Raw genomic sequence first — 18,877 nt, forward strand, 5'->3', positions numbered from 1 at the left:
AATGGTCTTCAGAAAGCCCTGTTTCTCATTTCCCCAGCACCTCAGAACAGGTATTTGAGAGACACTGATATAAAAGTCTGACAATTTAGTTCTTTATCAGTAATGTTGTCAAAGCTACTCAGGCAGAAGATACTAGAAGAGCTATTTATGCCCTATTTGTGTGCCGGTATGCATTAGTTATGAGTCAGTGATGGTCAGATTGTTTGTATGCAGCTAACATGCTGAAGTTTGCATGCAGTACTGGTCTTTGCCCTAAGAGGTACTTACTTCGTAAATTTTAGCATGGTTGTTCCCAGTGCTATGAATCCAGTATGAAATTGAATCTGGAAGATTTGTGTGTTTGACATCTTAAAAAACAAAAACAAAAAAACAAAACCACCACAAGATTAAATATACACTTCTTAAATAAAAGGGAATTAATTCTCTAGATTTATATGACACACAGGCAGCTAATTGGTTCTACTTCACTAACTGTTACCATATAAGTGAATACTCCTGGGGGAATTCTACACCACTGCACCTGCACAGAATTTATGTTCCCTGCAGATTTCTTTGCTTCCCCACAGAAAAATGACTTTGATGGGGAAGCAAAGGGAAGCCACAAAAGCAGTCATGCAACCCTCCCCGGCAGCATATTTTGGGAGCCCAGGTCAGCTGGCAGAGGTAAATCATTGTGGGGTAGGAGGCAGAACTGGGAAAGACCTGGCTGGTGGCTCCTACCCTCGCTGAGCTCAGCTGCTAGTCCCAGTGGCCCTGCGGAGGATGGGATTTCCTCTTCCTTTGCACAGCATCTGGGGCTGGGTCAGACCCACCAGGTTTCTCCCCCGGCTGAAGGAAGCTCTGCAAACTTCCCTCCCCCCGCTTTCTGCGCCCATTGTTCCTCAGTTGCACAGGAAGGAATCCACTCCTCCCTCTGCCAAACCCTGTGCCCAGACCCCCTCATACCCAGACCCTCTCGCCGAGCCTCACCCCCCTGCACTCAGAACCCCCTCAATGAGCCACACTCCCCCTGCATCACCCCAACAAGCCACCTGCACCCACATCCCCAACAAGCCCCAACCAGCTACATCTGGACTGAGCATCCCCACTGAGCCCCCCACACCCTCTTGTTGAGCTCTAACTCCCCCCACACTCAGACCCCCCTGCTGAGCCCCAAGCACCTTCACCTGGACCCCCCTGCAGAGTCCCATTACTGTTGCACCCGTAAACCCCACCCCCCCAGCAAGCCCCTGTGCATTCAGATCCCCCACTGAGCTGCCCACACTCAGACTGCCCCACATAGAACCCTCCCAATCCACACCTGGATTCCGCCCCCCGCCGACACACACACACTTGGATCCTGCCTTACTGAGTCTGCCTGGCTACATCTGGCACAGAGGGGCAGGGCCCTGGGGTGTTTCTGGGGCAGGCCTGGTCCTTGCGCTGTGTCAGGGTTGGGTACAGCCTCACCACTGAGTCCGTTTCCCGGGGGGAGAGGGTGTTGTGTAGCTGCACAGAGATCTCCCACTTCTGTGCAGCCAGTGGCCTGTGCTCCCCAATGCCATACCACATTTATTTGACAAATAATATTTTAAAATTCTGCACATTTTACGTGCAGAAGATTTGTTTTGTGGTTTTTTTGGGTGCACAATGCTCTCAGGAGAAAAGCGAATGAAAGTCTTTACTGACAGCTACATCACCGGATTTGTTTTTCAAGCATACAACAGCTTTTCTATCTCAGAATCCAATATCTAATCGATTTCAACTCTCCTTCCTTGCATGTAATTCAGAACACCTCAGTGCTGAGTAAACATTTCTCCCCTTTGTTCTCATTTCTCAAGAGATCTTAGGTTTTATTTTAGTGATTTTATTATACATCTGTTCTGACAGACAACCATGTTGCCACTATGTATGTTAAAAATCTGTTGACCTAATCGTGAGAGAATGCAGGAACTTTCCTCCTGCAAACGAAGACTCCACTCCAGCCCAGTCCACCCAGAGCATGGTGAAATGGTACATTAGCAGGGCCCTATCAAATTCATGGTCCATCTTGGTCAATTTTACAGTCACATGATTTTTTTAAAAAAAAAATTGTAAGTTTCATGATTTCAGTTCTTTAAACCTGAAATTTCACAGTGTTGTAATTGTAGGGGTCGTGACACAAAAAGGAGTTGGGGGAGGGTCACAAGGTTATTGTGGAGGGGGTTGAAGTACTGCTACCCTTACTTCTGTGCTGCTGCTGGCGGCGGTGCTGCTTTTAGAGCTGGGCAGCGGGAGAGCAGTGGCTGCTGGCTGGGAGCCCAGCTCTGAAGGCAGAACCCCCGCCAGCAGCCGCGCAGAAGTAGGGTGGCATGGTATGGTATGGCCACCCTTACTTCGGCACTGCTGCCTGCAAAGCTGGGCCCTCAGTCAGCAGCCGCCACTCTCCAGCCGCCCAGCTCTGCAGGCGGCAGTGCAGACGTAAAGGCAGCAATACCATACCATGCCACCCTACTTCTGTGTGGCTGCTGGGGTGAGGGGGGTGCTGCCTTCAGAGCTGGGCCCCTGGCCAACAGACGCTACTCTCTGGTTGCCCAGTTCTGAAGGCAGTGCAGAAGTAAGGGTGGCAATACTGTGACCCCCCCTAAAATAAACTTGCACCACCCCACCCCCACAACTCCCTTTTGGGACAGGACCCCCGATTTGAGAAACTTTGGTCTCCCTTGTGAAATCTGTATAGTATAGGGGTAAAAGCACACAAAAAAAATACCAGATTTCATACGGGAAGACAAGATTTCATGGTCCGTGATGAGTTTTTCATGGCCATGAATTTGGCAGGGCCCTATGCATTAGGAATGTGGAAATACTGGCTTGTTGCCACCTCCTTCCCTACGTGGCAGGGCAGGAAGTCCAGTAGACCCTTGCTTCAAGCTGGTTACTGGCAGAGGAACTTTCAGTTCTTGCAGCTGGAAGGATCTTGCCCGGTCCCCTCCATACACTACCAGCACTGTCACTGCCTACTCTGAGCTTCACTCCCAGCCTCTCCAAGTCTTTAGGGCCGTGCTGAACATTTTTATGGCTACTTTGCCTCCTTCCACCTCAATCTTTGACTGCCAGGGTCAGTCTTTGACTGCGTGTTTGTGCTGTGTGTATCAAAAGGTAGACAAACTATACTTTTGCTTGAAGTCGTCCTCCAATGGTTGATCTCATATGGTAGACAGAAATGACAACATCTCCATGAACAGTGACTCCTAATGGAATTATGACTTTCCCGTCTTGCATACGGAATTCCCTTTAAAACAAATGAGGAAGAAGTCCATGGTTATGCGCACTTCAGCAGAACCATTAAAGTTATTGCTGGTGTACTTCAAAATACATAATCTCAAAACTCAGACCGTGATTAGTGAGTAGAAGTAGCATTCTGTGCTCTTACTAGTGGTCAGTTGAAACGGTAATGTTTCACATAGAACTACTAGTATAGTGCTGAAAATAGGGGTAAGCCCAGCACCTCATCATAGAAGTTCAGACAAGCTCTGGCAGTCGAGTTTTAACACTGGGCATCAACTTCCCAGTAACATTTTCACTTCTAGTAACATTATCTTGCCCAATCAAATCAATCACAGACAGGACCCCGCCGCCGCGCCCTGCCCCCCCCCGCACAGCTTGGAAGTTAGATGTATTACAGTAAAAAAAGACTTTTATTAGCATCATTAAGAGGTAAGAAAGCCATAGTAACTTACTTCATTCTTTCATATTCCTGGGAGGTTGTAAAGATTCTGGTTTCTCCAATCAGAATGTCACAGAAGGGTCGACACCCATTTCTCTGCTTATTGAAACAGGGGACTGGACTGAGAGAGACTGATTTGATAGTAAGAGGCTTACAGTGAGGCTGGATAGGCTTTTCTACTATTAGATCACAAATGTATCCTAGGTATCTGCAACAAAGAGAGCCATTACCGAATGATCCCATCACTAGGGCTGTCAAGCAATTAAAATTTATCACGATTAATTGCACAGTTAAACAGTAATAGAATAGCATTTAAATATTTCTGGATGTTTTCTACATTTTCATTTCAATTACAAACACAGAATACAAAGTGTACAGTTCTCACTTTATATTTATTTTTATTACAAATATTTGCACTGTAAAAAGACAATAGCATTCTTCAATTCACCACATACAAGTACTGTAGTGTAATTTTTGTTGTGAAAGTGCAACTTACAAGTGTAGATTTGGGGGTTTTTTGTTTGTTACATAACTGCACTCAAAAACAAAACAAACGAGCCAAAAATCTACATTTGTAAGTTACACTTTCACAACAAAGAGATTGCACTACAGTACTTGTATGAGGTGAATTGAAAATTATTTCATTTCTTTTGTATGATTTTACAGTGCAAATATTTGTAATAAAAATATACACTGATTTCAGTTACAATATATATGACAATGTAGAACATCCAAAATATTTAATAAATTTCAATTGGTATTCTATTGTTGAACAGTGCAATTAAAACTGAGATTAATTCTTTTGAGTTAATCGCGTGAGTTAACGGAGATCAACAGCCCTACCCATCACACAATTATCACTTCTGTTTTCTATAAGAGAGGCACTTGGAGAGCACAAACTTGCACTGAGCTGCTTGTAAAGTTCTAGGAATGGAATTTTGTCAGTATTTGTACAACATGCATTTACTGCCGTCAAGCCACAAAGCAAACAATGTAAGCATTTTATGCCAATTCTGCATTTATAAGAATAAATAAAAATAGAGTCTATACTGAAAACAAACAAAACAAAAAACCCACACATGGCAGCCTGTCTCAGAGCCCAGGACTACAGACTTGGTGTAGCAGTATTGTCTGTCTGTTTGGTCAGCAGGCCTAGGGGTCAGCACCCGCTTCTCCAGTCTCTTTTAGTTCAATGTGTCCTGAACTCCTTGAATGGGGTTCAGCTGGATTGGCCTCTTTGTTGATAACCCCCTAGTCCCACCCCATCCCTGGGCTAGGCATAGGGGAATCTGGGGTAGTTAGGGGGACCAGGCTCTCACTCCACCAGGTCCCAGCACAGGGCCCTGAAAGGATGATAGCATTGTATGACCTACGCTTAGCCCACCTCCCCCACCCAATGCCTCAGTTTGAGGTGGGACTTTGCTTTCAACCCCAGAGTCTCAGGGCTGATGCAGGTGACCCTCTGGTGCCCCTACCTTTCGGGTGATGTCTAAAAGGCAGGGGAGGAAGACTCACAGCCAGACCTCTTTAATAAGAGCTTCTCCTCCTGTCTCAGGGCAGTGTTCCTCCAGGAAATGACTTCTCTCCTACCCCCAGCCTGGGCTGCTGGAACTCTTTATACTCTTTTCCCCAGGAGTATGCTTGGCAGTACCTGAGGGGTGGAGCTTTCCTGACCCAGCACTGCTGCAGCCTTTTCCCGGCCTAAGCCTTAGTGTGGCTTTGGAAACTCTATCACACTTGGACTCATGCTATGGTGCTAAAAATAGCAACGCAGACATTCCCACTCTGGTTCCAAGACCCACCCTCCTTGCAGGGTTCCAGAGTTTGAGGGGGAACATGTACACTACTATTTTTAAGTGCCATAGCAGGAGCCGGAGTCTGTAGACGCGGGCTCAGAGAGTCCCTGCTGCCGGTGGTTTTTTTGTAGTGTAGATATACCCTTAGAGACCAGTTAGCTTAGCTCCAGCTAAGTGCATTGGAGGGTTTGTTTCTATAATGATCTTAAACAGCACTTTTAGAAAATAAATAATGACAATTCCAAAACTTGCCAGGACACAGCAATGCTGTTTTCAGCTTAACTAGGCTAAGAATCTTGGGGGTTTAAACTTTTGTTTCTACATATTTATCACTGCATTTTTTCTGTTCACTCGGTGGGAGCCTGCCAACAGGATATTCTTCTGTTGCAACACAAACAAGATGTTTTTCACAGCAAGTTTCTGATCAGACAAACTAATTTTGGGGGAAGCTTGAAGCAATAGTAAGCCTTGTCTTAATTTTCTTTCAACCTAACGAACAAAGCCATCAGAAAAAAAAAACAAAAACAAAAAACAGACATAGCCTTCATCTATTAATCCTTGGCCACAATTTGAGGAAAAACAGCATTCACCATTCTCACTTTACACAGGGTGAGGCTAGGACACAGAGGCTAAGGAACTTGTCTGACCCTACATAGCTCTAGCAACATTAACATGCTAGGACTGGAACTCAAGCATTCCAGGCTCCAAACCCCTTGCTTAATACTTTAGACCATCATTACTCAGACTATCATGTGGCACGTGAGCAGTTCCACTGACTTCCGTGGGACTACTCACAGGAATGTTTGTAGGACCCAGGCCTGGACAGCTGAGGAGATGGGGACCACAGGCCTAAAAACAGTTATATGTTTTCAACTATGTTGAATAGTGCTTGCCCGACTAACATACTCTACCTTCTGTGGGATGGCCAGAGTCCTATTCCAGGTCTCTTTGAGTTGAGCAACTGAATAGCTGGGATTGGACTAGAGAAGAGATGACAGAAACAGAACATTGCACTGACCAGAACTGCTGATGCTGCACGACCATCCTGTCAGATAAAATGCAAGAGCACAAATCAGAGATATCCTGTTAATTGAAGGGAAAGGATAGTCTATTTTAACCCAATCCATATTTAAAAGCGCATTTCAGCAAGATTTCAATGACATGGCCATATTAGAGCTAAAGGAGGAATGCCTATAGAAACTCTTGTTTCGGCGCTTTCATTTCTAGTAATTAACATTTGAACCAGACTAAATCCAGTTGATAGAAATGGACTCAGTTATTTTACAGAAGTGCATAAAAGAGTAGTTGAGGATTCACACAAGATTTTGAGGGCTCAGAAATAACTTCTGTCTTTGTATTGGAACTTTTGCTGTGTTTTAGTAATTTGTAGTTTGTAATATTACACTACACCTGCAGATCTTGGGCTCACTGCAATCTGCTAAAGCAGGGATTTACCTTGATACAGGATTTGCCACCCCAGAACAGACTAAGGCTTAAGTATCCTGCTGAATATGGGCATGTGCTCGAAGTCAAAGGGACCACTCATGCCTTTTGAGCTTACATAGATCTCTTCTTCAGGGTTAGAGCTCTGTGTAAGCTCAAAAGCTGGTCTCTCACCAACAGAAGTTGGTCCAAAAGGTGGGTGAGGTAATATCTTCTAGTTTCTCGAATATCCTGGGACCAACATGGGTACAACATCATTACATACCTTGTGTTAAGCACTGGTTTAAAGTACCTTGCTGAAGAGGGGCCCCCATATTGGTAACCTATCTTTTGGACTTGGCTGGCTGTACAAGCTAGTTGGAGGGGGACGGACAAAGAGAAAAATGCCCTTTGACATACAAAAAATTCATTTGGGCACTAAGCAGGTCTTGGAGCTCGGTCATGTTCAAGTCTTTTAGGTTGGGAAACTACATACCTAGAGAACTTATGTGTTTCTGATTTTCACAGTAGAACTGTAGTCAAATGGAGAGTGACACTATTAGGCTTAATGTTTATCAGAAGTTTCCAGATGAAATCTGCCTAGATCATAGAAGGTTTTTACTGCCCAAAACTTGACAGCCCTGAAATGACAACCTGGGAGCCGAAAGTTAAACAGAACTCCTTCTGCATCATTATCAACCGTAAAGGTTCTACAGGCCAAAGAGTGTGATTGTGTAGGTGTCACTGACACAATCTTCAGCCTACACTGTCCTCAACATCTGTGCAATTACAGGGCCCTCAATGGGTTTGCCCAAGGCCCTGGAAACACTACGTTGTTAACAAGTCTGTTGATGTACAAGGAGAGACAGAATGTGGTTCATCTTCCTTAGCTATGCTGGCTCTGCGGGGCTAACTGGAGTAAAAGCCATCAGACTCGTTTTTCATGGAAGTTAGTAGAACTGACTCAATACTCACAGGAAGTAGATCTGAGGAGTAAAATGTCCCTCTTGTTGCAGAGAGAATTTTCAGAATAGACCCACACTTTAATGGTAGTTTTAGTTATTCTTCTTCAAGCTCTCCTCCCCCAACCAAACTAGAAACTGCATTTAAAGTTGTGACAAACCATAACACTCAAAGCAACGTCTGCTGTTGTGTCGGGCAGAAAAGATTCTCAAACATATTGCAATACATAAGATTAAAGGCATGAAGCATTTTTAGCATCAAGTTGAATTGTCTCTTTATATTTAAAAGTTTAGGTTTTTGCATACTGGCAGATTGTATAATCCTTATTCTCCTGTATGGATTTACCCTCATTGTATCCTTGTACAATGGTGCATTTTGTTGCTGGCCAGTTCCCCAGGGAAGCAAGAGTTTACAAGCAGAGATTACTCAAATGTAGCTACCGGCTGACTTACCATGCAATGGATGACACACACATTTTTGGGGTTCTGCTGTAACCAGTTGTGCATGTTCTTACATACAGCATAGAGATTATGCAGACTGGGTGCTTGTCTCATTGGCCAGCTACATTCAGATACCTAGGAGATCACATAATGAACAAACATAAAACTTCATAATCCCCTTAACTGAGACTGTTTCATAGATCTTTCCTGTCAAAAAGAGCATATCCCTTCCATACAAGGTAAGTGATGTGCTTTAAAACCCTTCAGCCTCTTTTTTCATGCAGAACTCTGCTTAATGGGGGAGGCATGAATTATGGAAGGGGCAAGAGAATATCAATTTCATATTATGAAACAAAAAAATCTTTTGTCCCTGACAATACATTTTAAAACTGTTTTGAAATATTTAGCATGCAACTTGGATCATCCTTACTAACTATTTAAAGCACTGAATTCTCTTTGCAAGGAAGAGTTGGATCAAATTGCTGTGCTTTGATTATAGTTACACTGTAATAAGTCCTGCACTAGGTCACATGGTTGACATGTTAGCAAACTGGTTCTTAAAGTTATGGCCTGGTTTTCAAGAGGAGCTGAGCATCGCCTGCTTCCACTGACTTAATGGAGTGGGATTTGAGAGACCTCCGCAACCCTGAACATCAGGCCACTAATGCCTGGACTCTTATGAGAGAGAGAGAGAGAGATCTGATTTCTACAGCAATCTTTTAATACTTTGAGTAATTCTTTGTAGAAAGGAATTGGGTAATAGTTTCTAAGATGTCAGCCAGAACATTATTCCTCAAATGCTAAGCTGTACAAACAAGCAAAGCATTTCTAGCTATCACTCATCCATATACTCTCTGAATAATACAGTTGTCTCAAGGACAATCTTTGCAGTGCTGTGCCAAGTTGCAGATTGGCTCGCCTTCCACAAACCTTTTTCTCCATTTGGCTTATTTTTAATTGAATTGCTTTTTAAAGAGGTTTCTGGCCAGAGGTAGGAAGCTACAGTACCAAGTTTCACTCTGTCTGAAGAGCAGTTTTTTCCCCAAGCAGACATTTGAATTCTACTTTAGGAATGGGGAGGGAGGGGGAGGGGTGGAGAAGAGAAGATGGTAGTTTGATTAAATCTTCCTAAATACGTGGAAGTTCCCTAGATGGATCATATAACCACTTAAAAGGAGAATGATATAAATTTGTCAAGGCAGCTTACTCAGACTGTCCATAACGTCTAAGCAATTAATTTGGGTTGTATTTAGTTTGAACCCTAATATTTGTAAGGGGATCTACAGCAAGGCCCCCTATAAGAATGTATTGTTTTCCATTGTAAGCACCTAGCAAAGTATCTGTTGCTGCAGTTAACCGTCTATAACACAAATTCTTATTTTAAAGTATGTACAATAGTTAGAAATAACCATTCTGCTCTGTAGCAGATGAGCATACATTAGGGAGTGCTCACATGAAGTGCAATGAGCATTTATTTGGCCATTCTTTTAGGTTATAATCATGCAAACTGAAATGCATTTTTTTTCCTGGACAGTTTCACATCGTGATTTTTTTAAGTGGAGTTGCTTGGACAATTAGTCCTGATTGTGTTTTGCTGTTCTCCAAGGGAAGCTGTTACTGACAATATGACCAACGACCCATGAACTAAATATCCTCTAACTAGGCCTTGACACAGCAGACTGTAAAGGCTCTGAAAAGCTGTTACCATCTATTAAGTAAATATGCATTTCCAGCAGTCCATAATTATGGATTTGCTTGGTCTGTAATCACAGGCCAGCAAGCAGATATGTAATTTGGAAATTTTTAAGTATATGTTATGTAGTTTTCTTTATTTGACATGCTACCTCAATATCATTAAGGAAATTCAATACAACATAAAAATAAGTGGAAGTTGTATACGGCTTTTGAAATATGGGGGCCTGTGGCCATGTTTATGATACTAGTGTTAGGACAGTAACATCAGCTTGTTTTTATGCATAAAATTTTTATTTTTAATTTCTCCCAGCTTCTTTGGGAAACTGCTGGAGAAGCCACTACCAGGGAAGTCACTAGAAGAATGGATTATTAAAGGACTAATGAGCATTATACTGTTCCCAGTTACATTCTTCCAGGGGCTCTACATTTTGCCTTGCTTATTTTTTAAAACTATATCCTATCTTCAGATACGGCAGCTACTTTTCCTCTTCAGAAGTCTGTGAAAGAAGAGGTGAATAAGCCAGTAGGAGGCAAAAAGGGTTATGGAAGATGAGAATTAACAGCAACTATGAATTTACAACATTTTTATATAAAAAAGATTTATTCCTCTTGAAAAAAAGGCTTAGAGAATAGGAAACTAATAATCCACTTTAAATAAAGAACAGAACAAGCAGCTACTGTGCGTGGAGGGGATTGGGAGGAACACCTCTCAGTTAGTCCTGTGCCAAAGCCTAAATGGAGAATAGTCATTCAAGGATTTTAGCTCCTTTAGGATCGATTAGTATTTTTCCATGTATACCACATCCATTGCAAGAGCACCATGGAACAATTTTACAAAATCATCTCATATATACACACACCTTATCTTTCCTGCCTGCCTAGTAGAGACAGACTATCCCAGCCCAGAACCTTAAGATGCTGCATTTTGATAAATGCTATTTATCATTTTCACCTCATGTTTTGAGGCAACAGCTAACAAAATGGCTAGTCAGTCTTAGTAGGTAACATACACAGTAGTAAATAAGAATATGAATACTATTTCCTGCCCTGCAGCATTCTTTCAATAGACAAGTACAGCAGCAATACCACTAAAATATTTTAAGTTGAGTGGCTGTAAATACAGATCCCACTGCATCTTCTATGGATACAGAAGAGTCCTGACGTTAGTTCAGTTTTTTTTGAGCACTCCTCATCTCAGCCCCATTGCCAACAAATATACCTGAATTTGTTAAGCAAAAGTGAATTAAAAGTTCCTTGATTATTTTCACCTAACAGGTTTTCCTGATTCACTGACAACATATAACACCATCACAGAAAGGCCGTTTACAAATGGAGCCTTTTTTTTAGTGATGTGCATTTTTAGCCATGGTGTGCACACAAATGTAAATGGAATGGCTACCAGCGATCTAGACAGTGGCTGCAAATAGACTTCAGTTTACTTAACAACTATAGGTCAGACTAATCTCTTGCTACACTAGCTTAAGTTTTGTAATTAATGTTGCATTTTGGTGGAAGACAGAGCTAGAAAGAAGGAAGAAGATTGCTTGTAAGAAAGTGTTTTGTTTTTTGGGTTTTTTTTTTTTTTTTAAAACCAGTTATGTCTAACCTTGCATATCTACAGGGATCTCCAAATGCTTTAAAACCTTCAAGAAATTGTAGCCCAACACTTCTGTCTGGTATCATTCTGGTTTTATAGAGGAGGAAATGAAGGCAGAAAGCATTAGTAACTTCTCAAATAATAAAAGTAGGGGCAGAGCCAGATACACAACCCATATTTAACTTCCAGATATAACTTTATTTTGTGAGGGCAGGAATATCACTGATTGCATCAAGATTTTACATAACTAGAGAGACAGTTTTGCAGCACAGAAGTATGCTGTTTTATTTTTAAAGAAAACTTCTTTAGAAGCACCTTTGTTAGGATACCTGTTCTCACCACTTTGCTTTTTTAATTCTTTCTAAGAGAGTCTGGTGAAGTGAAGTTTCCCTATGTACAGTACCAATACTGTAGGTGATTACAACGGTGACATCACACCCCATATTCTTCATAGAAATATGGTTGAGATATACTTTATGTAAGATGGCTCATGTAAGGTATCAATGGAAAGGTTATAATTTACTGAATGTGATTTTCCGATTTGTATACATGTATGAGCTTGCGCTGTGCAGATCTTTCTATACAGCGCAAGACAGTATTATTTTGGGTTTATTCCCCAAACGGGGTGTGCACGTGAATGCTGGGTGAATCCTCTCACACAGAGTGGACTTCAGTCTGTGTCTGCAGCTGGGTGTGGCCCTACCTGTGTGCGTTGCAAGAGGCCGGAGAGCCTAATTCAGCAAAACAGGGAAGGGAATCCAGGCTGGTGGAGGAGGAGGGGCTCAGTGGAACCCCAGTACATGAGGGGGCATCCCAGAAGGAGGGGGTCTAACCCAACACAACTACCCTCTGCTTTTCAGGCCTTCAACAAAATTAGCACCCGAGTATTATGCTGTTAGGCAGTCATGCAGATGGGAGCTACTTTCATTCATACACACTACAATTTTAAAGAGTTGTGCAACTCAGTCAGTATATAAAACTTAGTGTTAATAGACTGATAAGTCATTCTCTTAGAAAATTTTCTGAAAAAGTGCTTATTCCTCACTCCTCTGCAGCAGTTTCTAGCAGCTGTACAGGAGTCACGAGTAGCATAGCGGCAACTTAAGTACCCCTACAGTCCCTCCCATTGCAAGCTCCAGTGCAGGTACATGCCATAGCACAGAGCCCTCAAGGGCGGCTTTAACTTATGCCAGGGGCTGTTTGAGGCCCTATAGTAGGCCAGAATCCAGGGAGTGAAATGGGCATTTAAAGCCACCTTTGGTCCCCATCTCCCTGAGCCTTCTGTGCTCTGCCTCTTAGGAGGCACAGAACCTGCCCCCTTTGTTTTGTAAGAACTCTGAGTGAGATTGCTTCAGAGACCTCTTGCTGACTGTCCTCCAAAGTTTGTGATCCTGGGCTTTGGTATCCCAGAAGAAAGCACTTACCCGGTTATGAAACTTGGCACTACGATAAGACTTCTGTGACAAATTGAAGACCGTGTAGTGGTCAGGATGTCGTGAATCTAAGAACGTTCGCACATCTTCAATGTGATTCCTGAACCCCAGTTCAACCCCTTCAGCAGGAAAAGACATAACTGTCAAGACCAAACACACACAAGAGTGAGTATGGACCACAACAGGGTTCAGAAGTTGGTTCATAAACACTGAGTACTGCAGACAGCATGATTTCATTTACACAAGTGACTGACACTTACCAATGATTCTTGAGGTAACGTAAGAAATATCTAGCTCTCCCTTGGCGTAACTAAAGAAAAGAAAGCAGGGAAGACACTTGTTAACATAGACACCTATATACAGAAGCCAAGACAACAATGTTTCTCCACGAAGACTCACTTCAGATTAGGAATGGATAACAAGGGGCGACAAACTACTTAGTAGTACATTTGGAAGTTAAGTCTAAACAAGACAGAATCAGAGAGTTTTAAAATATTGCTTTCCAACAATGGACTAAACAACCCTCTCTTTTTTATATACCCAGTTGTCTTTACACCATTGTCTACTTTTTGTCAAAAAGAACACCCTCCACTTTATCATCAGCTGCCTTGACTCCAATTTCTAATGGAAATTTTTCAGCAACCTGAACAGTCAGTCACTTCCACAGACACCTGAAAGCCACTCCTAAGATCATGAACAATTGCTCTGCCACCTCAGAGTTATTCCAGAATAGACAGTGTGCACCACAAGGCGGCACCAGAGCACAGTGCCTAGTTGAGATGCAGTCAGCTGCAGTGATCAACAGCGTACAACAAGTCAACAAAATTTTCTTAAAAGGTAGTGGTCAAGAATGGATTTAAGGATGGGAACAATAAGGGGGGCTAAATAGGATGGGTGAATCAGTCAGTCGGGAGAATCGGTATTTAAAGACAAAAACGTAGGGTAGAAGTGGGATCGCATAAGGGATATAGAGGTAAGAGTAGTGAAGAGAGACTTGGAGAAGAGAATGGATAGGAAAGGCCCATCCCAATGTTCAGGATCTCTGACATTCATTCATCCCAAGGTTACAAATCTTGCTTTAGTGGCCTTAGCTTCATTTAAACCATATACCCAATTATAAGACCGATTCATTCATAAAAGTCACATCAAACAAATAAAAGAAAAGCTTTCTAGATAACCTGGAAAAAGACCAGTTTCTTTTTCCAATGCCAGTTAAGAACAAAGTTTCCTTCCCACTAACATCCTGGAGCTACAGTTTTTGTTTTACCTGTACTGAGAGGCTTTGGTTGTACTATACCTGGCAACAGATTGCATAACTTTTGAAGAGGTGTCTTTTAGGGTGTCCTTAAGGTTATCCTTCAAGTTGCTGAAGAGTCGCCCTGCTCCTCCTTTCACCATGTCTAGTAAGCCTCCCCCATAGGTGGATTCCATGTCTGGCGATGATGCCCCTTTAAAAAAAAAAAAAGGCTACAGATGTCACTCATTCAGAACAAAGAGCATGCTGCCAACAGGCACTCTGCTTTAGCCTCATGGTAACACAGCCGAGTGCTTTGCTTAAGATCAGGAAACAGGCTACTCTCACTGGTCTCCAGCTAAATATCGATTTTCAGAGTTGTGGAAGCACTCCTGCTGGCCAAGGTGAAGATGTTTAGAAGTTGCTAGCGTTGCGTGCAAGGCATCAGGTTGACAGTCTATAGCAGGGGTGGCCAAACTGTGCCTCTTTTGCAGTTACACTGCAGCTCCCGAAGCCTCCCAGAGATCCACCCCACCATTCTCCACCTACCATTTGGGGGGGGGTGGGAGGGGTAGCTGCTAAGGGCTTCTGCCCTGCGGCAGGGTGGGGCTAGGGGCTTCTGCCAGAGACAACTGCCAACTGTAAAGGGGCGGGAGGGGGGCACAATTTGAATGTTCAGTCCTCCCAACAGCTTGAGACATACACCCCCAGGCACACTCCCCCTCTTTCCCCCCATGGCCCCTCCCTTCAGCTCCCAGGTGTTAGCTCTGCATGGAGAGGCAGCAGCAAACACCTGGGAGCTGCAGGGAGGGGTCATTAATTTAGCTCCTTGGGGAGAGGCAGCAAGAAAAGTAGTTGAAGCCCTGAGCCCCAGCAGGTGCCACCCGCAGGGCTGAAGTTTGGCCTCCCCTGGTCTATAGAATTGGCACAGTAGGGGCAAGAGCAGAACAAGCTAGGCTACTTTTTGCCTTAACCCAGCCTCAGGATACAAGCAGAATTCAGTTTCCATTAAGGTTGCCCTTCCTATAACTGACTTCTCTACCATGAAATCTCTTTCAGACAGGCTAAAATATTTATTAGACAGCAACTCTTATCACAGCGGACGTGGTCACGAGCCTGAATGCATTTCAGAAGTCACAGGCTCTGTCTCCCAGTTATCAATCCCTGAACATCTAGTCTCCTAGGAGAAATACAAACCAATAACTTTCCTATTCTCTGCCTTCCACCCTCCCAATACATGCAACATGCAAGAGGGGAGATAGTCGGCATCCCATTTCACAGACAGGGTATCTTAGGAATGGAGATTGTCATGGGGTTACATGTTCCTGGCAATATACATTGTCAATAGGCAAGACAGGCTTGTCAATTTTACTGAGGGACGGCAAGACCATATTTGTGGGTCTTTTAAGCCATATATGTTTGTTCAGCAGCTTGCATAGTGGGCCCTGGACTAGATTGGGGCATTAATGTAATGTAAATAATAAGAAGAGGCATGTCTTCACAGTTGTGATTTAATGCTGTGATAAAGTGAATGTTCAAGAACAAAACAAGACAGAGTATTAGCATGGTAGGATGCAATGTGTTCTTATACACAGTATGTCCTTCATTGCACAAATAAAATAAGTGATTTGATGTTTATTTTTGTTGTAATCCTCAATAATTAAGTTGTGAAAAGCTTTGTTATAGATGCAGAATCTCTGTTAATTTCCAGCTGAAAGTATTGTTCTGGAAGTGACTTCCAATTGTGTTACAGATTGCAGTACACGGGTTCTTTTATTTCATTCTGCAACTGAACTGCAAAGCATCAGTCTAGCAAAAGATTTAAAAATCCTTTGATTATCTATAATTAAGGCTACGTTTTAGTCACAGACAGTAAACAAAAATTCACAGCCAGTGATCTGTCCATGACTAGTATTATATACCCCGACTAAATCTTGGGGAGGAGGGAATAGCCTAAGGGGTGTCGCGGGTGCTGTAGGTGTTGACACAGCCTTGTCGCTAAAAGTTGCGTAGTGTAGACAAGCCCTTAGTGTCCTAACCACTATCTACAAAACTCTGTTCTGTAGATGAAGAAATCATCAATAGAACTTCAGCTGTACTGTACCTACAGTTCAACTTCCATTTAAAAAGAGAAGAGAGCAGAATGTTTGAGGAAGGAATTAAGCAGATTTAAAAAAAAAAAAAAAAAAAAAAAAAAGCTACCCAACAACTTAGATCCAATTGATAATCTCTGCTAAAACTCCACTTAATTATGGTTTTCAAAACTGTTAATTAGAAGACTAATCAGTAGCCCTGGTGCAGTTCTAATGGAGACAATCAACAACCAAGGATCATAGCTGCGTTTAAGGGCACACCTCTCAATATAAGCTGCTCTCTGAATACTCGAGGGAATGATTCAGAACCTAACATACAGCTCAACAGATGGACACATGCTTGGTAGGGACGCACAGTTTGTGGCATAATGTTCTTTCAGCATTCGAAAGAATCTCTATTTATGGGGGGGAAGAAAACTAGAATACAAGATCATTCATATTTGGCAATAAGCATCCTTCTTAATATGTGAAGACAGCAGGCACATTTTGCAGTGTTGTTTGCACAGACTGTACATTACCAGGGTGGGGAACTAGGCTGCTGCACAAGACCATGAGATTCCTTCCCCCACTCAAGACCAATTGCATTGCAAGTGCCCATTTGCTTGTGCTTTAACAATACTAGAATGATTAATTAAAGCTCATAAACATAGATGTGAAATTCAGTGTTAAAATCTAGTAACATTTTATTCTACAATGTTAGGAGTGTGCAAGTGTATCTTCATAAAAATACACCCCTGCAAGTTAGACTGGTAGGGGTATCGCACCCGGCCTTCAATCCAATATTCTGCACATTTACTCATAGCAATCCAGTTAACTTTGACCTGGTGTTAAATTACTGTCTGGTGATCTTATCCTTGTTTGTGAAGAACCGATTCTTGCAGAGTATGAGATTTTTGTTCTGTATGCAACAGGAAACCTTTACTAATTCAATTATTGGATAGTCACTGAAAAGCTTAAGTATTTTAGAGAGATTGTCACTTTTGACAGCTTCTAGCTCTTTATAATTTGGTCATTATTTGCGATACAAGTTTTAGTCAAGGTATTTTGCAAACCATGACTTTTTACTTTTCCTAATAATGATGAAACTTTTAATAGTGTTTTTAATGCAAGTGTGATGTGAAATGCTAGTGAAACAGAAGCTAACATGCCTCCCCTTTAAAAAAAAAAAAATTGCATTAGCAATGACAATTCACCCCCCCCCCATCTTCTCACTTTTAAGATTTCCACATTAGTGGCTCAGACTGGTAAAGTGACAGTTTGGTTCATTTAGTTGACAAGTTCAAACATTCGTCTGTCAGAGAGAGAGAGAAAAAAAAATCCATTCATTTTCAACAGGCAAACTCTCATTTTGAAGACACCATGCGCCCATATGACCAGGCATACGTACCAGCTATTCATCATATAGCACTGCTACAGTTATAGGCACCTTACCATATGGGATAGCAGCCACTCCTAGATTCACCTACAAAAAGGGGTGCCATTGTTCCTTTTAAATTTCTGCTCATTGCATCAGGTGTCTGCTTGGTTCTTGTCCTAGATAATCCCCGTGTGATAACCAACTAAAACGGATAAACCCCCATTCAGATCGCCCTCTCTGCTCCCCCCGAAAAAAGTTTAAGATGTGCTGCTGCTCCTGGCAGTGTCCTTTACAGTCACTTACAATAAGGCAAGGCACTCAGAATGCTATAGAACAGTTAAAGATATGAAAATCAGTGCAAAGTCAAATAAAAGGGAGCCTTCTAAAAAGAGTGGGCGCTCATGCAGGAGTGGACTGACTGCAATTGAAAAGGTGGACAAAGACATTTAAAAAGGGGGAACAGTTCTGCGCCCTGGATGCCTCACAGAAATACAAAACACAACTCCTGGAATACTGGTGCCCATTTTTGGCTGGGATGCTGAAGTTGCATCATACTGGGGAACCAACATAGATCCCTAGCCCAGCGTTTTCTCTTAGATGGCACCAAACTGGTGCCGGGGATCACAGGGAAAGCTCCATGACCCTAAATCAATTCCATCTCACCACTGCAAATATGCTGCTGTGGGTAAAGAGATGGGCAGCGCCTTGAAACTCACCTTCTTGCCTCGCTCCTGATACAGCATCTAAATATAGCTGGCCACAGGAGCCATCTGTGTACAGGATTAAAGGTGCAGGAAGCAGTGCCCTATTCCACGCTTTCTGCTTCTACTCTCACACTATCCCATTTTACTGTGAGAGCAGGTGTCCCAGCCTCCAGATAACACCAATGGACCTCCCCAGGCATCAAGCAGCAGATATCCTTTGGGGAGGGAAGGGACAGGAGGAGCAACAGAGGAGAAGACCAAAGAAGAACAATTAATTCAAAGTGGAAGGAAGACAAGAGGAGAAAGAGATCTGAGTCAGAAGGGAAGAAAAGGAACAGACAGAGTGCTATTGAACCACAGCCTGGCATAACGGGATAGACTGGAGGAGCAATGGCCTAATGGATGGAGGCCTGAGCCCTATTCCCAGCTCAGCCACAGATTTCCTCAGTGACTTTGGG

The 18,877-nt window shown here is 42.7% G+C and overlaps 1 protein-coding gene across 3 annotated transcripts in view; it reads right to left on the reverse strand.

The window, feature by feature from the left end:
- The window catches only part of DNAJC6 (DnaJ heat shock protein family (Hsp40) member C6), a 90,679-nt gene that overhangs the window by 21,998 nt on the left and 49,804 nt on the right, over nt 1–18,877 (reverse strand). For all 3 annotated transcript variants that reach the window (XM_073357431.1, XM_073357429.1, XM_073357430.1), the window contains 8 exons: nt 14,329–14,479; nt 13,292–13,341; nt 13,023–13,171; nt 8,319–8,441; nt 6,393–6,526; nt 3,699–3,893; nt 3,133–3,250; nt 268–347 (listed from right to left, as the gene is read on the reverse strand). In XM_073357431.1, the coding sequence (XP_073213532.1) occupies nt 268–347; nt 3,133–3,250; nt 3,699–3,893; nt 6,393–6,526; nt 8,319–8,441; nt 13,023–13,171; nt 13,292–13,341; nt 14,329–14,479 (1,000 nt within the window). The remainder of the gene's footprint in view (nt 1–267; nt 348–3,132; nt 3,251–3,698; nt 3,894–6,392; nt 6,527–8,318; nt 8,442–13,022; nt 13,172–13,291; nt 13,342–14,328; nt 14,480–18,877) is intronic.

This window comes from Lepidochelys kempii, chromosome 8, assembly GCF_965140265.1.
Source record: "Lepidochelys kempii isolate rLepKem1 chromosome 8, rLepKem1.hap2, whole genome shotgun sequence".
In the NCBI taxonomy this organism is placed as follows: domain Eukaryota; kingdom Metazoa; phylum Chordata; order Testudines; family Cheloniidae; genus Lepidochelys; species Lepidochelys kempii.